Genomic DNA, 20,774 nt, shown 5'->3' with positions numbered 1-20,774 from the left:
CATTTTAACTTTAATTCAATGGTTATGCTAACTTTATAACAGGAAAAATGGTCTTCCCATTATAAAAATAATATTTGGAAAATAAAACTCACACTTAGCTGACTTTTTTGTTTGATGTGTCAAAAAGAAAGGCTCTAACTGGCTCTACTTGGCAATGTCAAGCAGATAAATGCATCTCGGTGCAGATGCCACAAAGCACAGGTGTTATAGCATTAAGACCACCAACCTAGAAGTGCTCTGGTCCAGGCCCATCCTCTGGCTGGATCTTTAATCATTTGAATTTCATCAATCACAGCCACTTCATCTTAAAATAAAAAGTTACTGTGAGCAATATGATCTACGGAAATAGTATTATAAACAAATTACAACACCAAAATTCAAGCTTTCATCACCACCATAATCATCATCATTGATCATTTAGTGCTTCTTTTCCGGCAGTCTTGTTCTAAATGCTTTACAATGATACTCATCTAATCCTCACAACAAACGTATGAGGAAAGTCATCATCATCTCCATTTTACAAAATAAACTGAGGCCCAGAGAAGTTAAGTCACCAGCCCAAGGTTACACAGTATGTGCAGTTAAGTGTAAAATCAAAAAACATGAAATTCAAACCCAGGCCATCTAGCTCCAAAGTTTATACCCTTAACCACTCTACTGTACTGCCTCCCAAATTAAGCAGGTTCATTTGTCCTATTTTCTGCAATCTCAGAGGCAGCCTGAAGAATCTGCCTAATAAAAACTAACACACATATACAGCAGTGAAAGAAAAGTATCTATGCTTCCAGGAACCAGGAGTATACAGCCGTGTAGTAATTGAAGCATCTCTACCACAGGAACCCAGACAGGTGTTAGGAGCAGAAAGTAGAGTGCAAAGTGTAATTACCCAAGTTCCAGCTTCTTAGTTTTAAACTCATCACTATAGCAAAAATTAGTGCTTCATTTTATTTTCTGATGCCAAAATGCTTCCAACCATATTATTTTATTCTACTTTATTTTAAGTCATATAAATTGATTTTAATTTTCTTCCCAAAATACCAAAGAGCTAAGAAGAGCACATTAAATTTAAAAAATTTAACATGCATGCAATGACATTTAGAAAACAAAAGAAAGCTAATTCTACAGAGGGTGCCAAAAAATATATATACACATTTTAAGAAAGGAAAACTGTACTAAAATTGTAATAATATATACCAATAACAAAAGATGAATAGAAGTCACGTTTGACTTCTGCAATTACAAGAGGTGCTCAAAGTGGTTACCATCAGCGTCCAGACACTTCTGATTATGGTGAACTACTGCTTGAGCAACGTTGACCAAAGTGTCCACTTGGATACATTTTTTTGGCACCCCGCACCCCAGTATACTGAAAAACCATCTGATTTAAAATTACTTATCACATCTGAGTATATGCAAACATGAATAGAAAAGAGAGAGAAGGGGAAATTTTTATTTATGAACTTCTGTGCTATTTGAATTTTGACATGTATTATTTTATAATGAATTAATTTTTAAAAATCTGCATTTACTCAGAAAGATAAAATTTAAAAAGCTCCTAAATAGTATATAATGTGCTCTAACATATAATAGTACACAATGTATAATCCCTATTTAATATACACACCCACAATATGCAAATAAGTATATGCATACACAATACAAACACAAATGCAGAAAAAAATCTGAAAAATATACACCATAGGGTTAACATTTCTTGATTCTCAATGGGTGGGACTGGGAGATTATGTATTTTTTCTTTTTCCTTTGTGTTTATTTTTATGTTTTCTGTATGAAGATATAATTGCTTATGCAATAAGAAAGTTAATTTTCATTTAAAATATTTTCAAAATGACTATTAATAAAGACTTTATACAACCTAAATATCCTTTAATGGAGGAATGAATAATTTTAGTCATAAGATGGAATACTATTTAACAGTTTAAATGAATAAACTTTATATATATATATATACACACACACATATAAAACAAGACTAGAACAGCAAGTTGGAACAATAAAATAGAATAATCATATAACTTTTAAAACACAATCTAGGGGATATAAAGTACAGTATAGGGGATATAATCAATAACATTATAATGACTGTACAGTGTCAGATGGGCAATAGACTTATTGAGGCAATCACTTTGTGAGCTACATAAATGTCTAATCACTATGTTGTGTGTATACCTAAAACTAAAATATATTATATGTCAATGGTAACTAAAAAATAAATTTTTAAAAATTAAAAAACAGCTTCAGAAGAAAATATATGGATATATATATATAGTTAGAGAGATAGAGATACAGAAAATAACATAATATTAATATTTGGGGAACCCAGGAGACACGTACATAGGAATAGTTTGTGTTGTTCTTGTAACTTTTCTGTAAGTTAAATTATGTTAAACATTTAAAAATGAATACATAGAAATTTTTTTAAATTAAAAAAAAACTCCCACAATCTATAGTATTGATAGGTAATATATACCAGTGATATAAAAAAGACAGGAAAAATATACACCAAATACTTGATAGCAGTTGGATCAAAAGAGGGGGAAGGAACTGAAGTGAGGAGTCGTACAAAGGTAATATCATACTTGTTACCATTTTAGTTCTTATAAGAGAAAAAGGGAAAGAACATTCAAACGTGATGGAGAGTTTGGGGCATTTATAAGTGATAGGAGGTACTAGGTATTCATTCCCTTATTCATCTCAATTTAAAATTTTTTTCACAATAAAAAACATTTCATATGCTCATCAGCATTTTAAAATTAAAAAAAATACTAAACCATAAAGCTTTTTAAATGGTATATACGTACAAGGAGTTATGACACTGCACATCTCAACAGTACAAGCAACATGGGCCGCTTGTTTCCCATCTAGCCCTACAGTCACACGTTCTTCACCGGTTACCAAGTCACATGGTACACCCTAGGATGAGAAAAAGAAACTTGGATTATTTTCACCTTGAAAACAACAGCAAAAGTTTTGGATGTTTACTAGAGTATTCTCTCCATTACCATCAAATTTATTTGTCTAATAGCTGAAACAAAATATTTCCAATCCTTTAATTTTTTTTTTTTTTTTTACTTTCTGCAATGTTATTCTTTCCTTTCATTAGGAAACTTTTCATATTTGTAGCTAACAGCCTCAATGCCTATTCTGTTTCAGTCTTTCTTTTTTTTTTTTTAAGATTTTATTGGGGAAGGGGAACAGTGTGTACTTCCAGGACTTTTTTTTTTCAAGTCAATTTGTTGTCCTTTCGATCTTAGTTGTGGAAGGGGCTGTTCAGCTTCAAGTTTTGTCCTTCCAGTCTTAGTTGTGGAGGGCGCAGCTCAGCTCCAGGTCCAGTTGCCGTTGCCAGTTGCAGGGGGCACAGCCCACCATCCCTTGCGGGATTTAAGGAATTGAACTGGCAACCTTGTGGTTGAAAGCCCACTAGTCCATGTGGGAATCAAACCAGCAGCCTTCGGAGTTAAGAGCGTGGAGCTCTAAACACCTGAGCCACCGGGCCGGCCCCTAAAAAAATCTTTTCATAAAAAATAAAATAAAAGCTACTCTCTTACATAATTTAGGTAAACTTGGAAACATCTCAAGCCAGCTGACATCTCAGATAACAAAAGCATTAGAAATTGTAGCAGTTTCACTTTTTAACTTTGTACGTTTCTGTACTTTCAGTTTATTAAAATAAAATGAACGTGAATTGTTTCTATATTCAAGATTATTATAAATAAAATTTTAAAATGTAAAGTCCTCCTAATATAATTCCTTGAGAAGGACCAACATCAATGCCAGGGTATGTATTAAAGTGACCAATCACCCTGTTTCACCCAGCACTGAGGGGTTTCCCAAGACAAATGACTTTTGGTGCTAAATCTGGAAAACTCCAGGCAAACTGGAACAACTGGTTTCCCTAGTGGCCTGAAACTAACCATGAGGAAACATCAGACATACACAAATTGAGTGACAGTTTACAACACAAATAACCTGTAGTAGTCCTCCAAAGTGTCAAGGTTATGAAAGACAAAGGCAGACTAAGAAACTGTCCCAGATTAATGGAAACTAGAGACATGACAATGAAATACAGTGTGAGACCCTGAACAGAATCTGGGGGTGGGGCTAGCAGCCGGGAAAAGGGGAAGAGGAATGTTGCTGTTGTTATTGGACAATTGGCAAAATTAGAACATAGGCTGTGGATTAAATAATAGTATTCTATCAATATTAAATGTCCTGCTTTAGATAAATACCCTGTGATTATGTAAAAGAAAGTCTTTGTTCTGAGGCAATACTTTAAGTATTTATAGAGAACAAGGCAATTATGTAAGCAAACTACACAAATTATTCAAAACAAAAAAGAGAGAATGCAAATTACCTACCAAAACTGGGTAATCTCGCATGATAAAGTCATGATAACAACGAACCAAATTTTGGCCCATTCAGTGAACTGACGCCTCAGACCACAGGGCAGTCAGTGCTTTTCAGGTCTGAAAAGGCGGCTTCAGTCTCTATCATTGGTTCTAGGTGACAGTATCAGAGGTCTAATCTACATAAAGGTAAATTAAACATCGTAACGGAGTAGTGGTTGTAACACTGAGGAGGTAAAGGAGGTGTTCAGAGAGTTTCAAATGGATCAATTAATTTTATTTCTTAAAAAACTAAATAAAACAAGTATGGCAAATGTTAGAATCTGATGGGAGTTGGCTAGTGGGTTTAGCTTATTTGTGTTATTCTCTGCAATCTCTATCTGTGAAATATTCAGTACTCTAATATTTTCACATTTTAGTGTCTCAGAAATCAAGACACATGTTAACAATTGTTGGCATGTCTCAGTTCAGTTAGCAGTATATTTTTCTTTCTCAGTTGTATATAAAACAATAGCGCATCTTACATTTGATGGCTTCTTAAAGGTGCAATGAAATACGGCAATTTCTGTTAACGGTAAATTACTACATATGCCCTTCCCTGCCTCCCATTTTCACTCTTACCCCCCCCCCCACACACACACACAAAATTAACAATAAAAGAGTGAATATTTGGTAATACACTGACAGCAGCATTACTCTTTTCGAAGATCTCATGTGCCAGTAATTTTAAAGGACCACAATACACTCCAGATTTTGCCGACAAGTATTTCTGGATTGCGTGATAAGTCTTTCCACTGTTTGTGGGGCCTGAATGGAAGATTATCTTCCGCTGTATGGCTCTGGCTTCTGGGTACCTAAAAGATGAGTGGGTAAACAGCTTAATCTCAAAATCCATCTTGGCCAAAAAAAAAATTCCAATGAAACATCCTCTAAACATGCACAAAATAACATATTTGAAGAACTTAAGTGAAATGATGAGTTTCGTATCCACACTAAAATAATGGCTACTTTCTAACATTTACTAACTAGAGGATAGAAAACTCCAAATGCAAATTAATTTCTTGGATATTTTCCTTTTCCTCAGGGGTTACTTAAAATAAGTTTGAACTGCTATCCACTCCATAGATACATTCACATCATTTCCACAGCTCTAAACACATGACCCTATAAGCAAACATTCCCAGGCTCCTGAATTTTAATATATACAATATAATGGCCACATCTTCTGCTTCTGGCCATGATGTACTTGCCTTCCCACCACAAAAAGTATAAAACTAGACTAAGTAAACAGCTGCTTAGGGACATGGACAACAGGCAGTGCAGGACTACAGGCCCTGAAAGAAGACAACACTTGAGATGAGCCCTTCTGCACCCCACAGGGCACAGAGAGGTGGAAGCCACGCACTGTGCAATAGTCCTCCTGAGCGGAGCAGCAGAGATCAAGTTCAGAGTTGCTGAAGCAGCTTGAATTTCCAGGACAAAATGTGGAAGAGAAGACAAGGTGCAGTGGAGGGGAGCCTTGAGGTCTGTGTGGGAGTTACCCGTGGGTCCCTGGCCAAGGGCTGGGATGAACATGTGCAGGCCCCGGGAGAGGACAGCTTGCTAAGGATTTGAGCAGAAAGTCTCATGAGGTGGCTAAGTGCTAGGAGATGTTGGAGTTCTGGCCACAGCGCTGGTGAGAGAGCTCACTAACACCCCAGGCATTCAGCTGAGACACCAGAAAGGCCACACCTTGTAAGGACAACACCCTAAAGTAAGGGCTACTCTAGATCTGTAGTGAAAAAACCTAAAACCAAGCTGGATCAGGATCAAGGGGAGATACCAGTTAATTTCCTGCCAGGATTAACTGCCTGTTTTTCGAGGGAAAACAATACAATCTATACTCCTTATGATTTATCATCCAGCATTAATAGAAAAACATAATCATTAATCTCCCAAGATTAGAAACTTAAAATTTCAAATCCACAAATGAAGACACTAACCAATTCGGTGGTATTCTTAAGTCACTGATTTTACGTAGATCATCTTTACATTCCAACACTGGAAACATCTGTTTCGCATGTCTCAAGAAAAATGGAAATAAATCATCCACATGAGCTGGAAAATAAAACACTGTATTAACGTGGAATTTACATGTTATCCATAGCTAACTTAGTGAAACCTTTTTTCTTAGTGAGCTAAGTTAGAGGGACACTGACAGGCTAAAACAAAAAACCCTGGAACAAGGAACTGTACCCTTTTCTGAGATCCTGTTTTGTCTTATGTTTGCCTAATTTCACTTCTATTTTCTAAGGAAACAGAAAATTGGCTCCCAACCACCATGTTCTACTCCTTCCATGCAAACAGGTAAAGATCAGCATTGCTGAAAGTTAAATTAAAACTAAAGAACCTGGAAATATACATTAGAGAGGCCTGTGGTTACTGAAGAGAATTGCAGGTGCAAACATTTTTTACACTACAGAGACCATGGCAAGACAAAACATGAAAGTGAACTGATTCCCCAGCAAGAAGTCTCCACACCTAGTCATGGGTCTGAGGAGGCTGGGCAGTGTCACATTCGGCCGTGTACCCAGGCTCTACCTCAGCACATGGCACAGCGTAAAGGTCTAATAGTCAAATACATTTAAAATACATAATCAAAGCCAAGCTGCCCACAGGATCAAAATAATGATGCTCTTACCTTTTTTTATTTTATGGCAAGAGCTCTTTTCCTGATATGAGGAAGAAGCCAGTGGCAGAAGTAGATGGAATCTGCTATGCATTAATTCTGTCTTGTGTGAGAGTTCATTTCACTATGTCCTATATTAACACATAGTGAAGAGCAGACGGTGATAGAGCAAGTCTACCTCCAGTCTCTGACACATGGGTGATTTAATAACTAGCGCAGGGACCCACTATAAAGCAAAAAGGATCTAGACAGCCTTCTAATCAAGCATCGAATTATTTACAGAGACTATTAATACAGTCTATTCTAAAATAAATTAAGACCTGACTAGAGAAATAAACATGAAAGAAACAGAAAGTATGTTCAACAAGGGTTTTAAAAAGTCGTTATAAACACTTACCTGCACTGAAGCAAATATCATTCAAAATAATGTGAATGTCCACATCCAGGGAGTGAGACTGCATGATATAATTTCTAAAGCTTATGAAAGCTTGGTGGAAGAGACGAGCTACAGGAAACACAAAATCAAAATAGGCAGAGCTTAGTTTTCGTTTCATTTCTCATTTTAAAAGGTACATGTACAAATAACACCTAACTCATCAAGTGTCTTTTTTTATTTGATAGTATAGCTGGTTTATTATGATCTGGGCTAAAATTGAAATTCTAGCATAACATGAAGGAAAGCTGAACACATAGCTTCTTTGCTGTGTGTCTGGTTCACCAGGTATCTAGCCGATCTCCTGCCCAGACAGAAGCAAAGTTCTGGGACATCCTGCAGGTTATACCTACCCTGTTTCCCCGAAAACAAGACCTAGCCGTACAATCAGCTCTAATGCGTCTTTTGGAGCAAAAATTAATATAAGACCTAGTTTATATTATATTATATTATACCCATTTTATAGTATATAAGACCCGGTCTTATATAAGAGTAAAATAAGATCGGGTCTTATATTAATTTTAGCCCCAAAAGACGCATTCGAGCTGATTGTCTGGCTAGGTCTTGTTTTCGGGGAAACACAGTATGCACATATGTCCAGGCCATACAAGGTGCCACACAATACTGACAAAGCTGTAATCTAAGTAATAAAATATCTCTAATGGAACATTATTAGCCTTACCATCAAGTCCATAATCAGCACCCAATTTCTGAATTTCTTTCCTCTTGTAAAACTTGTCTAAGATCTTCTTTACTTCATCTGGAAAGATATCAAAGTTTAACATTTGTTTCCCAAAAAGGGAAATGTTCAAAAAGCAAAAGAAACTTGAAGTCTTAACACTCAAGGTAGCAGTCTACTGAATGTTACAAGAACTTAACAGCTTTGGGTGATCACAAGCTCTTTATGGTTTAATAGTGAGATGAAGTGCCTAGAAAAATTATAAAGTCAAACTGCAATATTCCTGCTATACTACAGAGGTACAAGCAAGGTGCTACAGGATGAGACATCGCCCCTAGCCTCCATCAGGCCACTTTTAGATAACCATGTTCTGTTTTGTTTACTTACAACTATTCTGAACATCTAAGAGTGAGCAGCTAAAAGGTGTCTAGAAAGACAACCAATACTGCAAGGACCAGATCATTATGCTTTTATGCAAATGATTAAAGGAGCCAGGGATATTTTTTAGTTTGAAGATGATTTTAGGGAGAACAGATTACTTATTTTGTTCTAGATAGCAAAACTAAAGTCAGTGGGAAGTGAGGGAAGCAGATTTCAGTGGAATTTATATAAGAACTTCCTAACAATTAGAACAGTGAAAAGGGATTGCTGCACAAAAGTGCCAGCTCCTTGTCACGAAAAGTACTCAAGCAAGGCTTAGATGACTGTATTTCAAGGGTGATAGCAGAGAAATTACTGTGCTGTAGGAAAGGTTGAATTAGATGCCTGCTGAAGTAACATGCCACTATGAATCAAAAATTTTATAGGTGAAAATATTTTAAATTAATCAAGCTGAGATTGTATTACCATTGTACATGTTAAAATACTACTGCATTCTTCTGTAGAGATGAAACATTTGACTGATCCAGCCTCACATTCTGCATTTCTGGGAAAGCAGGCCAAAACTAAAGACACGGTCTTTGCCCATGAAACACAAAAAGGTCAAATAGCCTATATTTCTACCTCCCACAAAAGTACGCGAACCACATTGTCATGCTACAATACATACAACACCCACTGAAGAAATTAAGCCTGAATAAAGCATCCCACTAACAAAAATTTGTTCTGCAGAATGAGGGAATTTCAGAATCGCTGGTTTAGCCAGTCTGTTTGTCCACAACTGAATGCTATACACAAGTATGCCCTACCACAGGCAGTTATCCTGATATTTCTGGGTTTCTGTTACTTTGTATCCACCAGGGGCAACAGTTTCTTTGTAGCAACAGCAGAAAAAAATCAGTGACAAAAAGACTATAATGAAGCACATGCAATTATTTGGGGAAATTCTGCTAACCTATAAACTAATAAAAACTGAAAACATCAAATTTATTTAGAACTAACCCATTTCCTATAATTAAAACATTCCAGTGTCATGCAAGAATCACAATACTTCACTCAATTTTAAATGCTTAAAAAATATGAGGTTTCTCATGCTAAGTGAAAGCTAGTTAAGAAAGACCACATGCTGAATACTATTTATATGAAATGTCCAAACAGAAACGATGTGGATTAGTGTACCGTGGGCTAGGCGGAGGGGAGTAGGGGCTAGGGGAATGGCAAGTGTTTCCTACTGGGTATGAGGATTTCTTTTTGGGGTGATGAAAATGTTCTAAAATTAGATTATGGTGATAATTGTACAACCCTGCAAATACACCATTTAACCAGACACTTTAAATGGATGAACTTTATGGTATGCAAATATTTTAAAGCTGTTTTTAAAAATGAATACTACCCACTCAAAAAAGTGAGGTTTCGGGTGCCAGTTTGCTCAGTGGTTAGAGTGCAGTGCTCATGACACCAAGATCGCTGGTTCGATTCCCACATGGGCCAATGAGCTGTGCCCTCCACAACTCGATTGAAAACAATGACTTGACATGGAGCTGATGGGTACTGGAAAAACATACTGTTCCTCAATACTCCCCAATAATTTTTTTTTTAAGTGAGATTTCTCTGTATCAATACTTTATTTTACATAAAAGGATTTTTGGAAATCCACTATCAATTTTTAAAAAATAACTGCAAGCACATTAACACAATGGAAATAACACTGAGAAAAATTTTAATCTACTACAGAAGTATATGGAAACAGCTTTGTTTTTCATAAAAATAAGCTTTCACTGTTTCACTGTTGTTAACACAATGAGCTGATTTTTTTTACTTCTCATTAAAATTAACAGAATTTTAATTTAATTTTAATTCTAATTCTCTCTAAAATTACATTTAATTTAATTTTAATTCTAATTCTCATTAGAATTAACAGTGATTAAAGAAGACACTCTCTGGATTTCAGCCACAGTAGAAATTACTCAGTCACTACAACTTTTAACCAGGTAATAGCTTTCTTCCAGCTTCCTGTAATAGGAGCCCGGCATTTACTATGGCTGTACTGGGATTCAAAACTGTATGCTAAAATTAAAAAGCCCACTATAAACTCTAAACCAGGTGCATTGTGTTTTAAACGATTACATATTCTTCTGAAGAGAAAACAAAATGTTCAAGACAATCCATCAGAACACGTTCTTTTCTAAAATATAACACTACCTTCCAAGAATCTGTACACAAAAACAATGATCCACGTTACTCACTCCACTTACATCCTGATGAAGAACAAAGCAGCTATTATGGGTTTGGGATTGCTTAAACCTTTTGATTTACCCATTTTGTTAAAATGTTTTAATTCACTTGTTTCACTGTACTCATCAGTAATCAACTAGAAGTCCTTATCAACACACAGAAGCTACGTGCTCACTTGAAGTTTGGAGAAGCAGATGGGAAGGTATGTGATTCAACCTCTTCATAAATTGAAAAGTCCAAAGTCACAGTGAAAACAGGTGGAGAGAAGTGAGTAGAAATAGGCTAGAAAATCTTTAGGATCCAAAGAGAAAGGCAGAATCAATCCTGAAGAGATTGTATCAAAAGACTACTGAGTAGTAGCATTTAGTAGTTCCTTCCCCTTTAATATTATAACTAGTTTTATTATCCTTTACTAATACTAGTTGTAGTATTAAAGGGGTAGGAAATACACAACTTTACCACAGACAGTGAAGTCATTAAAATTGTTCAAGATTTTGCTTTCCTTGGTTTAGTCATCAATTCAAATGGAAACTACAGCCAAGAAATCAAGGCAGACACTCAGAAAGACGACAATGGAAGAATTCGGAGAGGCCACCCAAAACAAAGAAGTGTCATTAGAGACCAAAGCTAAGATCATTCACACACTCTCATATTCCCGACTACTATGTACAGATGTGAAAGTTGGACAGTGCAGAAAGCTGACAGGAAAAAAAAATGATTCATTTGAAATAGGGAGTTGGAGAAGAGCTCTATGGTTACCCTGGACCACCAAAAAGACAAACAAGTGAGTACGAGAGCAAATTGCGCCTGAAACATCACTGGAGGTAAAAATGACAAAACGGAAGATGTCTTACTTTGGGCACATCATGAAAAGGAAGGATTCTTTGGAAAAGATAATAATGCTGGGAAAAACAGAAGGCAGCAGGAAAGAGGCAGACCAAATGTGAGATGGATCAACTCCATAACAGAAACCGTAGGTGTGAGTCTACAGGAGCTGAGCAGGGCTGCAGAGGACAGGACATGGTGGACAGCACTCATTCGCAGGGTCCCCAGGAGTCAGAGCCGACTCAGCAGCACATAACACACATTACTACCCTTGTCACTGAATATTAAGATGTGCCTGAATACTGTTCTCGTGGTAGGAACTTGTGCGGAACCCTTCATATAATCAATCACAAAGAGAGTTCTAAAAAGTGGTACTAGATTTACAGACATTGCCACTATTGCAGCAGATAGCTGTATTAGAAGAAATGCGTCTGACCTTTCTGCATCGAGCTCAGGTGACGGCGTGACAGCAGCATTAAGACTCAGGAGCCTGAGCTATTTATTCCCTATACTCCAAACTGGGTCTGTACCCAATAAACGTACAGCAAATTACAACGACTTCCTTAAGTCTCTGCTCTTTCACAAGGTTCTTCTCACATTAACAGCACGAGTCTCATCCAGGAAGCCAGCCAGATGTGAAGTTAGGAAAGTGTCCCCTAAGAGCCTATACAGGGCCTGTCTCCATCACCTTGAGCCCCTTAGCATTACACCCTAATTTTGTACTCGTACTTCGTCACTGGTATGCCAGAATATATCAATCTAGGTGTTTTGACAAGCAAGCTTCCCCAAAATTCTGACTCCCGTTCACCCTAATAGGGAGGCGAGTGGCTTCAACACGCTTGCCACAGCTCTGAGGATCCGAGTTCCAGTCCGCATCTCCCATCTACCAGGACTAGAATCTGTGAGGAAATTCCCACAACCGGCCTCGTTAACCCGACAGCCTCCCTCAGACTCACAACTGCTAATGCAATCAGCCATCAGTATTATTTGTTGCTGCCACCCCCTACAAACACGCCAGTGATCAGTCATCTGCCTCCGGAGGTCAGCCGGGGCTCCCCTGGCTGAGCTCAGTGCCTCGGTGCTACGTGTTTCCCCGAGGGCAAGGCCCCGCCGGACCATCGGCGTCTTTTGGAGCAAAAATGAGTGTAAGGCTGGCTCTTACGCTAATGTTTGCTCCAAAAGGCGCATTAGCGCTGATGGTCGGTCTAGGTCTTACTTTGGGGGAAACACGATATGTCTTCATTGTGTCCCCTTACTGGAAGCATCAAAAACATTTCCACTTTCAGGTAAGTTGAAAGAGCTGCGTAAGGGTTTTTCTATATTTAAACCTAATAAATAAAACAAATTATCTCACGTCAATTGCTGTATCTTTTTTTTAAGGCTGTGACCTGTATGTGTTTTATTATAAAAACATCCGTTCCTCCACTAAGAGCACCGCAGAACCACCAATGCCACTAAAAGCAATGGGCAGACAAGGAAGCACATTTCCCGTCGCAGAAAAGGCTCCGTCCAGTCCCGGACAGCACGGCCCCTCCCCCGAGGGAAGACGGCGGGTCGGCCCCGCCCCCCGGCGAACGCGCTCAGCGCGCACAGCGGCGCGGCCGTGCGGAGGGCAGCCCCTCGGGCCGCGCGCGGGCTCGGGCGTGCAGCAGCCCCGGGCCCTGAGCGGCTCAAAGGAGGCCCCCCCCCCCCCGGTCCCAAAACCCCGATACCAAGGGTCTGGACCCTGATTTTTAATCCTTGATAAACCACCTGCTGACTCGCCTCCCCGCGCAGACGCCGCAGCGCCAACCCGGGCCCGGCCGACGGCGAGGGGAAGAGGCCACACCGCCCCGCGAGGACGGGCCCGCCGTGCGCGCGTCCTGCCACCCCACGGCCCACGCGCGGGGGTCGGGGGCCACGACGCACGAGGAACCGGACACGCAGGCGCTTTTCCCCGCGCGCGTGCGCGCCACGCCTTCTACCTCACGTTCCAGACGCGCACGTCCCCGCCCCGCGAGAGCGCGTGCCCTCACGTGGGGCCCCTCGGGGTCTCTCGGCCGCTCCTCTCGGGGGCTTCAGCCCGCGCCCTGGTCCTGGCCGCGGCAAATGACTGTGTCTTTAAAAATGTACAATAAATGGGGATGAACACGCAGTGTGACTTATAGATGATGTGACAAAGAATGGTGCGCATGAAATCTAGGTAACTTTACTAACAATCGGCATCCCAATAAACTTGAATTAAAAAAATTAAAATGCATATCGTAATTGGAAAATAAAATAAAATAAAAATAAGCGGGGAAATTATTTTTAACGGGTTTAGACTTTGAGTTTTACAAGATGCAAACGTTCTGGAGATGGGTTTTACGACACCGTAAATATACTTAACACCACTGAACAATACCCTTAAAACATGGTTGCGATGGTAAATTTCATATTTTTATCACAGTTCAAAAATAAGTAATAAACAGTAACATAAGTACACTACTAAAGTTATCGAAATACTAGGGCCCACAACTCCAAGACACGTGAGAGCGCTTGGCTAACAGTGGTTTGGAAGAACTCGTTACAGAGTAACACACACGGTGCGAGTTCCACCACATTTTCAGTGAAAGCATCGTATTCCTGTCCTGAAAAACAAGATTTGACCCATGACATGCTGTCGTTTGTATTTTAAAGTGACAACAGAAAGCACCAGCGTTGCTTGTTGAAGTGAAATGCCTACAGATAGTTCCTGGAGAGCAACCGCCGTGCGAGGCGAGCGCACTTCCCCGGCCTCCCAGAGCTTCCTCCGGGCACAGGACACTGCCTCACCTCCCTCGTCATCCAGAAACGACAGACGCGCAGCCTTATAATCCGAGATTCCCCTCGTAAACACGTACACGCCTCCCTGCTCATCCATCCAAAGTTAGTTTGGGGGACCAAACCCACGGCCACCTGCTGATGCTAAGCGGCTTGTTCTCCGGCGCCGGGATGACACGGGGCCCACCACCTTTGGCAAGGACACCCGCGTCATCTCCTACCTTGGTATCCACGTGCCCTTCCCGCCCACGACACGTAAGTGTCTGGAGAGGAAAAAGTCTGGATCTGCATCTGGTTCCCTGGCAACCAGCAGCCCGCCTCAGTGTCAGGTTGGCCTCAGTGCCCAGCCAGTGACAAAGAATCCCGAGAAGGTCCTCCTCCGGCTTCCCTCCGACCCACTCACTCCCCTGCCCCTTCCTGAAGGCAACAGTGCGGGGCAGCGGTAAGAAACAAAGGAGGACGCTAGACAACTGGAGGCCCCCCTAACGACTGAAAAAAAGGTGGATCGTCCCATCACAGGAGGGTTAAACCACTGAGAGGAGAGTGAAAGGGAAAAGGCCACTTCTGGGCGGCACAGAGAAGCGTCAGACAGACACACGCCCAAGCTCTGAGCGCTCACAGGTCAGCCAGGCAGACAGACCCTGGCAGGCACCGTGACAACGCTCCAGGGGCGCTCGGGTCTCCAGGGGCAGGCGGAGCGGCTTCCCCACGGTGGCCCGTCGGCCCAGGGACACCACCCGACCCCCTCGCTGCCTCCTGCACTCACTCTTGTCCAGAGGACGGGTTAGCTCGGCCCCGACATCGCCATCCGCGCTAGGGCCCTGCGGTTTCACAGTCAGCGGCACGAATAAGGATGTGTTCGGGGCTTTAGAACCCCCCGAGGCAGAGGACGAGGCGCAGGCAACGGCAGGAACGCGCCCCAGGGCCCCGGGAAAGAGCCCGACGTGGGCGCGAAGGGCAGAGCAGACGGCTGCCGGCTGGCCCGCGGGGCGCCCCGCGGGGAGCCGAGCCCACAGCAGGGCACAGCGAGGGAAGGACATCGAGGCCACACGCCCTAAAGGAGACTGGCTGCAGCGGCGCAGGGACACGGCGGCGGACAGTGACGCACGCCGCCAGCGACCACTGTTCGGAAAGACCCAGAGAGAGCAGGAAAGCTGCCCCGGAAAAATCCCGATCACCAAGGAAAAAGTACTGGGGCCCTAGGATTGCTCATAAAAGCAAGGGAAAGCTTAGAAACGAAAACTAGAAAAGATAAGTTCTTGTCCTCTCTCTTTCACTAGACATTGGAGCCCGCTTCCCTAAAGAAAATAATCAGGCACTTTGGGGGTTGTCACAGGGGAGACGAGGGGGCCTGCGAGCCGTGTCACGTGACGAAGCGGGCGCGGTCAGCAGCACGTGGGCAGCGCGGCGAGTTCAGCAGAGGCGGTGGATGCAGAAGCACCTGTGCTGTGATGACCCACTTGGCTTGCTGAATCGAGCGCTAACCAGCATTTCCCAGAAGTCTCTTGAATTATTAACTTTCGTTTTCGGGTAGAGTAGCATTAGCATAATTTGACATGCCCTACAGGAACGTTGCCAAGGAATTTTGTTCTAGTTTCTTAAGGAAAACCTTTCGTGTGACGCGTGTTAAGCACTTGGACTGTAATGTGAGCAGTTTGGGTGCGTGCCCCCAGCAGCCAGTGTGTCACAACCGCATAACAAAAATGTGTCTTCTGTACCCTCGCCAACCGTAGTTCCATTTGCATTGGTTGCGTACAGACGAGGTTGCAACAGTAATTTCAAAATATGCTGTTAGATTTTCCACCTGTCTCTCTCATTATACTTAAAACATTAAGACTTTATAACTTCAAGAAATGTGCCGTGTAATACGCAATATTATGTGTCAAATCGGATTCCAATAACAATTTGCTATGTGCCTTTGATTCACAAAATACTTTTTAAACATCAGGGATACGAATGGAGGGACCCTTGCCCTCAAAGAGTTTCTGATCTGGTTTTGATGAAAGGAAGTGTACACGTTAAATAATGCAAATACTTATTATTCCTAGGCTATTGAGAGTTCAAAGAATGAGCATTTTCAGAGCTAAGGAGATGTCGGCCAGGCTTAAAAGCAAACAAAACAAGACAAATAGAGAAGAGGTAAGGAAATTCCAGTCAGAGGAAACGGTGTAAGTAGAGGCTTAACTATGGAAAAGGCATGCTGAAAAATTTTAAATCCCAGAGTTAACGCAGGCCTCATTCTATGTTTTATAAATAATCATTAAGTTTTTGAGAACTCGATTTAGAACGTGTCTAGGATAGACTGTGAAGGGAAACACGTTTGCCACTCTAAAATACACCTTTTGGGATATTTTAAGCTGGTTGTTGTTAAGAAACAAAAGACCTATAACCGCCTAAAAAAATTTAGAGAGGTAAATGGGTGGCTCAGTTGGTTAGAGTGTGAGCTCTGGGCAACAGGGTTGCCGGTTCGATTCCCACACTGGCCAATGGGCTGTGCCCTCCGCAATTAGCATGAAGACAATGAGCTACCACTAAGCTCCCACTGAGCTGCCACTAAGCTGCCACTGAGCTCCCTGGCAGCCAGATGGCTCAATTGGAGCACGTGCTCTCAACCACAAGGTTGCCGGTTCGATTCCCACAAGGGATGGTGGGCTACACACACCCCCACACAACTAAGATTGAACAATGGCAACTGGACTTAAGAGCTGAGCTGCGCCCTCCACAACTAAGATTGAAAGAACAACTTGACTTGGAGCTGATGGGTCCTGGGAAAAATACACTGCTCCCCAATAAAATCTAAAAAAAGAACACAATTTAAGTAGAGGACCTGCTCCTCGTAGGGAGCTATCCTTATACTAGATACCTGTAGTTTAATATGAACTAGGTGTGATCGGCAGGGAGGAACCTAGCAAGATCCATTTGATCAAGTCCTCTCTGTATCCCATTGTTAAAGATGGCCCAGCAAACATTTATTTACCAAACATTTGCTGTTCCATCTCCATGTATATTGCCTTCCTTCTTTGAAGTCACAATCACAACCCAACGCCCCCTTCTTAGCTCAAGATAGCATGTAATCCTATGTGGTCTCTGTCTCGTTCTTGGAACCCTTGTATGTATATACATAATAAATGTGGTAATTTTATCCCGTTAATCTGTCTTTATGCTAATTTGATTATTAGTCCAGCCAGAATTTACAGGATAGGAGGAAAAATTATTTTTCCTCCCTCACAACTGGAACAAACCCTCCACCCCTCCCCTCAAAAAAGAGGAAGGAAAACCAATTATAACTATAGCAAATGTTCTAGGTGAAGATGGTGGATTAGCATCTGAATTATGGTAGAGACCATGTATATGGAATGGACTTTACAAAAGAATCCTTAGACAATTTAGTGACTATGATAGAATGGCATTAAACGAGGATGTCTCATCATATTTGGAAACTGGGAGAATAGATAAGCCAAACTTTTAATATGCATCTGAGGCTAGCGTTATTCCTTTTGTTAATATACCTACAACCATTTATATTTTGGGGCCAGAATCAACAATTGTTGCTAATCTTATGAATGTAGTAACATACTCTAATATAGTTTTGCAGAAAAAATAGATCATAAAACTATTTTAACTGGTAACTTTGTACTTCCTTGCAGGTATAAAGTAAGGTCTGAATTTTATGATAAGCATGTATACGTTTTCCTCTTCGGCAATTCATAAGGTTTCATAAACTCTGAAATGGAAAAATTCAACATAAATATTTTGCTTTTACAGGATAGACCTGTCATTCCCTTTGAGAGATATTTATAGCACTGTTATCAGCACCTGCACATATTAGAGCCTCCATATGGTTTTGTTGAAAAACATGAATGCAATAAACATGTAACTGGTATCCTTGTCTATCAAGCCTCCATCCATACTTTGCAGTCACCACAATCTTTTCAAAATACAAATCTGGTTAAGTTACTCTTGCTTAAAATGCTTCAGTGAATTCTGAATAAATGTTCAGATAAAGCCTATATTCCATTCATTTGTATAGCATCCAAGTCCCTTCCTAACTTGGCTCTCTTTATACTCCTCTTCCAGCCTAATCTCTCTACTCCCCAAATTTATTATTCTGTTTATGCCAGAACTATGTACCAGTTGTCATCATTTCTCACCTCCATACCTCTGAACACACTGGGTGCATTTCTGGTATGCCATAGGACCTAGTACACCACTGTCATAGCACTAAAACTCTATCCATTGGTTCTATAGTAATTCTCAAACTTTAGGGTGCATCATAATCATCTGAAAAGCTTGTTAAAAACAAAGATTGTTGGGCCCTATCCCCGGAGTTTCTGATTCAGTAGATTTGGGGAGGGGCCCGATTTCTAACAAGTTTCCAGGTGTTGTTGGTCTGAGGACCACACTTGGAGAACTACTGCTATAGATGATAGTTCCTTCAGGGTAGGAACTATAATCTATAATGAAATAGCGCTAATGAAATACTCAAGAAACATGCTGAATGCATTGTGTAAATGCAGGAACAAATGGAAAGGGGGAAAGGAAGTGGGAGAAGATAGCCCAGGTGGTAGGGAATAAAACGAGCAAGTTCTTCTCTCCTCTCTGCCTTTGCTATTAATAAAACCTGGTAGAGGTTTCCCAAAAGCACATCCTTGTAGATTTCTCCTCACATCTTGCCTAAACCAAATTCTGTAATTTGAAGTTTCCTGTATTTTTCCTATGTAAGGTTATCATCTAGATGCTATATTGTTTATCCTAAGTGAATGTTTATAAATTTACTCTTAGAATCATGGAGTATTAAAGCAAGAAGGGGTCTTGACAGACATCATCTCATCCAGTTCCCCCCAATCTAGGGAGGGGACAACTATCAGATGCATTTGTGGAACTTGTAGATAGCACATGGCCCTGCTCGGGTTTGCCTTCTTCTCCAAGACCTGGTAACACTCCTACGGAAGCTAGTCTGTTTCCTTTATTCTAATCCTGAGGCGCACATAACAGTTCTTATCCATAATTTTATTGCATTTGGAACCATATCTTTTTCTAAAGGACATTTTTATCACTAGGAAAATTAGTTTCATCCATTTATTCAGATACTGAGTGTATATGACAGGCACAAAGTATACCAAAACAAACCAGGTTGAGCCCTCAAGAGGCTTAAATACATAGAATTAGCGTCTTTTAAGTGTGGTAAGCAGTCCTGGAGGTGTGCACAGCGTGCCTTGGCAGCACAACAAAGGGACATCTAACTCTGTGACTTAGAGATGAAGATGGTGTCAGGCAAGACTGGCCAGGATAGCCTTACTAGAAATTAGCTGGAGTGCAGGAAGGAGGGTGGGCATTCTCCATGGAGTCTGGCATTAACTGGGGCCTAAGGTGTTTGGTAATATGGAACTTCAACTTTATCCAGGAATTGAGTCACTAAAAGATTTTAGATAGGGGAATGACATAAGAATTATGCTCATAGAAGACCCCAAGCCTAAAAAAAGGATACATTATATTTAAGGGTGCACATTTTCCTTACTATGCCTTTACCTAACTTGAAACTTAAAATATGCTATATTCCAATCCAGGCTAGTATAAACCTTTGGAGTATGCCTTTATATATTCCAACAGATTCAGCTGACTATAAAGGAACATAATTAAATATAAGACTTTACTGACTCACATGGGAATTATAATTGAGTATTCCAACTACCTGATCCTATTAGGAGTCCAGAATATACCACTGTGGCATAACATTTCTGAGTAGAAGGCATCTGAGTTCCTGAAATCTATCTGCCTAAAAGCGGAGCCTCCCAAAAGAACTCAACTGTCATAAATGCCCTCAGGGAGCAACCAGGCAAGATTAACTTCATCACCACAGTGAAAAGTTGGTACCATACCTAAACCAACTGTCACAAAACTATTATGTCTACCATCTACGGAGGGTGCCAAAAATGTACACACACTTTAACAAAGGAAAAAACTATTAAAATTTTAATACTCAATGTATATCAACAACAAAAGATGAATACGAGTCGTGTATACATTTTTTTGGCACTCCCGGCATTCTCCTAAGGGCCCATATATTTTTCCTGAAAGTGATTTGCTTTCCCCTCAAGTGCCCTTTCTCCCCCCAAATTCCCTTAAGTCATTTAGGTGCCTCACCCCCCTTCCCTTATCAAGATGACCTGTAAGCCCCCAATTCTAACCACCCCTTTAAGTCACATTTTTGTGAACTCCCTCCTACTCAATTAAATCTCTTTTCTCTTGCTAATTTTTGTCAGTTTAATTAGCAGAATCCCAAACATACAAAAAGTAGATAAAAAGTTTTTCTTCCCCAACAATTCAAGACAACAAAAATTTTTCACTAGTGAGAAAAACAACTATTTAAATTGTTTAGACAGTGGTTCTCAACTCTGGGTAGCTTAT

The 20,774-nt window shown here is 40.6% G+C and overlaps 1 protein-coding gene across 2 annotated transcripts in view; it reads right to left on the bottom strand.

Annotated features, from left to right (window-relative positions):
• The window catches only part of SUPV3L1 (Suv3 like RNA helicase), a 29,042-nt gene extending 11,534 nt beyond the window's left edge, over positions 1 to 17,508 (bottom strand). The window contains exons 1-7 of one of the 2 annotated variants that reach the window (XM_081074957.1): positions 15,133 to 17,508; positions 8,151 to 8,228; positions 7,433 to 7,540; positions 6,350 to 6,464; positions 5,053 to 5,221; positions 2,823 to 2,934; positions 227 to 304 (exon numbers count right to left, since the gene is read on the bottom strand). In XM_081074957.1, the coding sequence (XP_080931083.1) occupies positions 227 to 304; positions 2,823 to 2,934; positions 5,053 to 5,221; positions 6,350 to 6,464; positions 7,433 to 7,540; positions 8,151 to 8,228; positions 15,133 to 15,406 (934 nt within the window). In that variant the 5' untranslated portion in view covers positions 15,407 to 17,508. Of the gene's footprint in view, positions 1 to 226; positions 305 to 2,822; positions 2,935 to 5,052; positions 5,222 to 6,349; positions 6,465 to 7,432; positions 7,541 to 8,150; positions 8,229 to 13,337; positions 13,451 to 15,132 lie in introns of those variants that run through there. The other variant, XM_081074958.1, reaches the window with a different exon arrangement.
• Between the last annotated feature and the right edge of the window lie 3,266 nt (positions 17,509 to 20,774).

Source organism: Rhinolophus hipposideros, assembly GCF_964194185.1.
Source record: "Rhinolophus hipposideros genome assembly, chromosome: 15".
Lineage (NCBI taxonomy): Eukaryota > Metazoa > Chordata > Mammalia > Chiroptera > Rhinolophidae > Rhinolophus > Rhinolophus hipposideros.
Note: the sequence above shows the minus strand (reverse complement) of the source record. Positions and strands in the feature narration are given on the sequence as shown.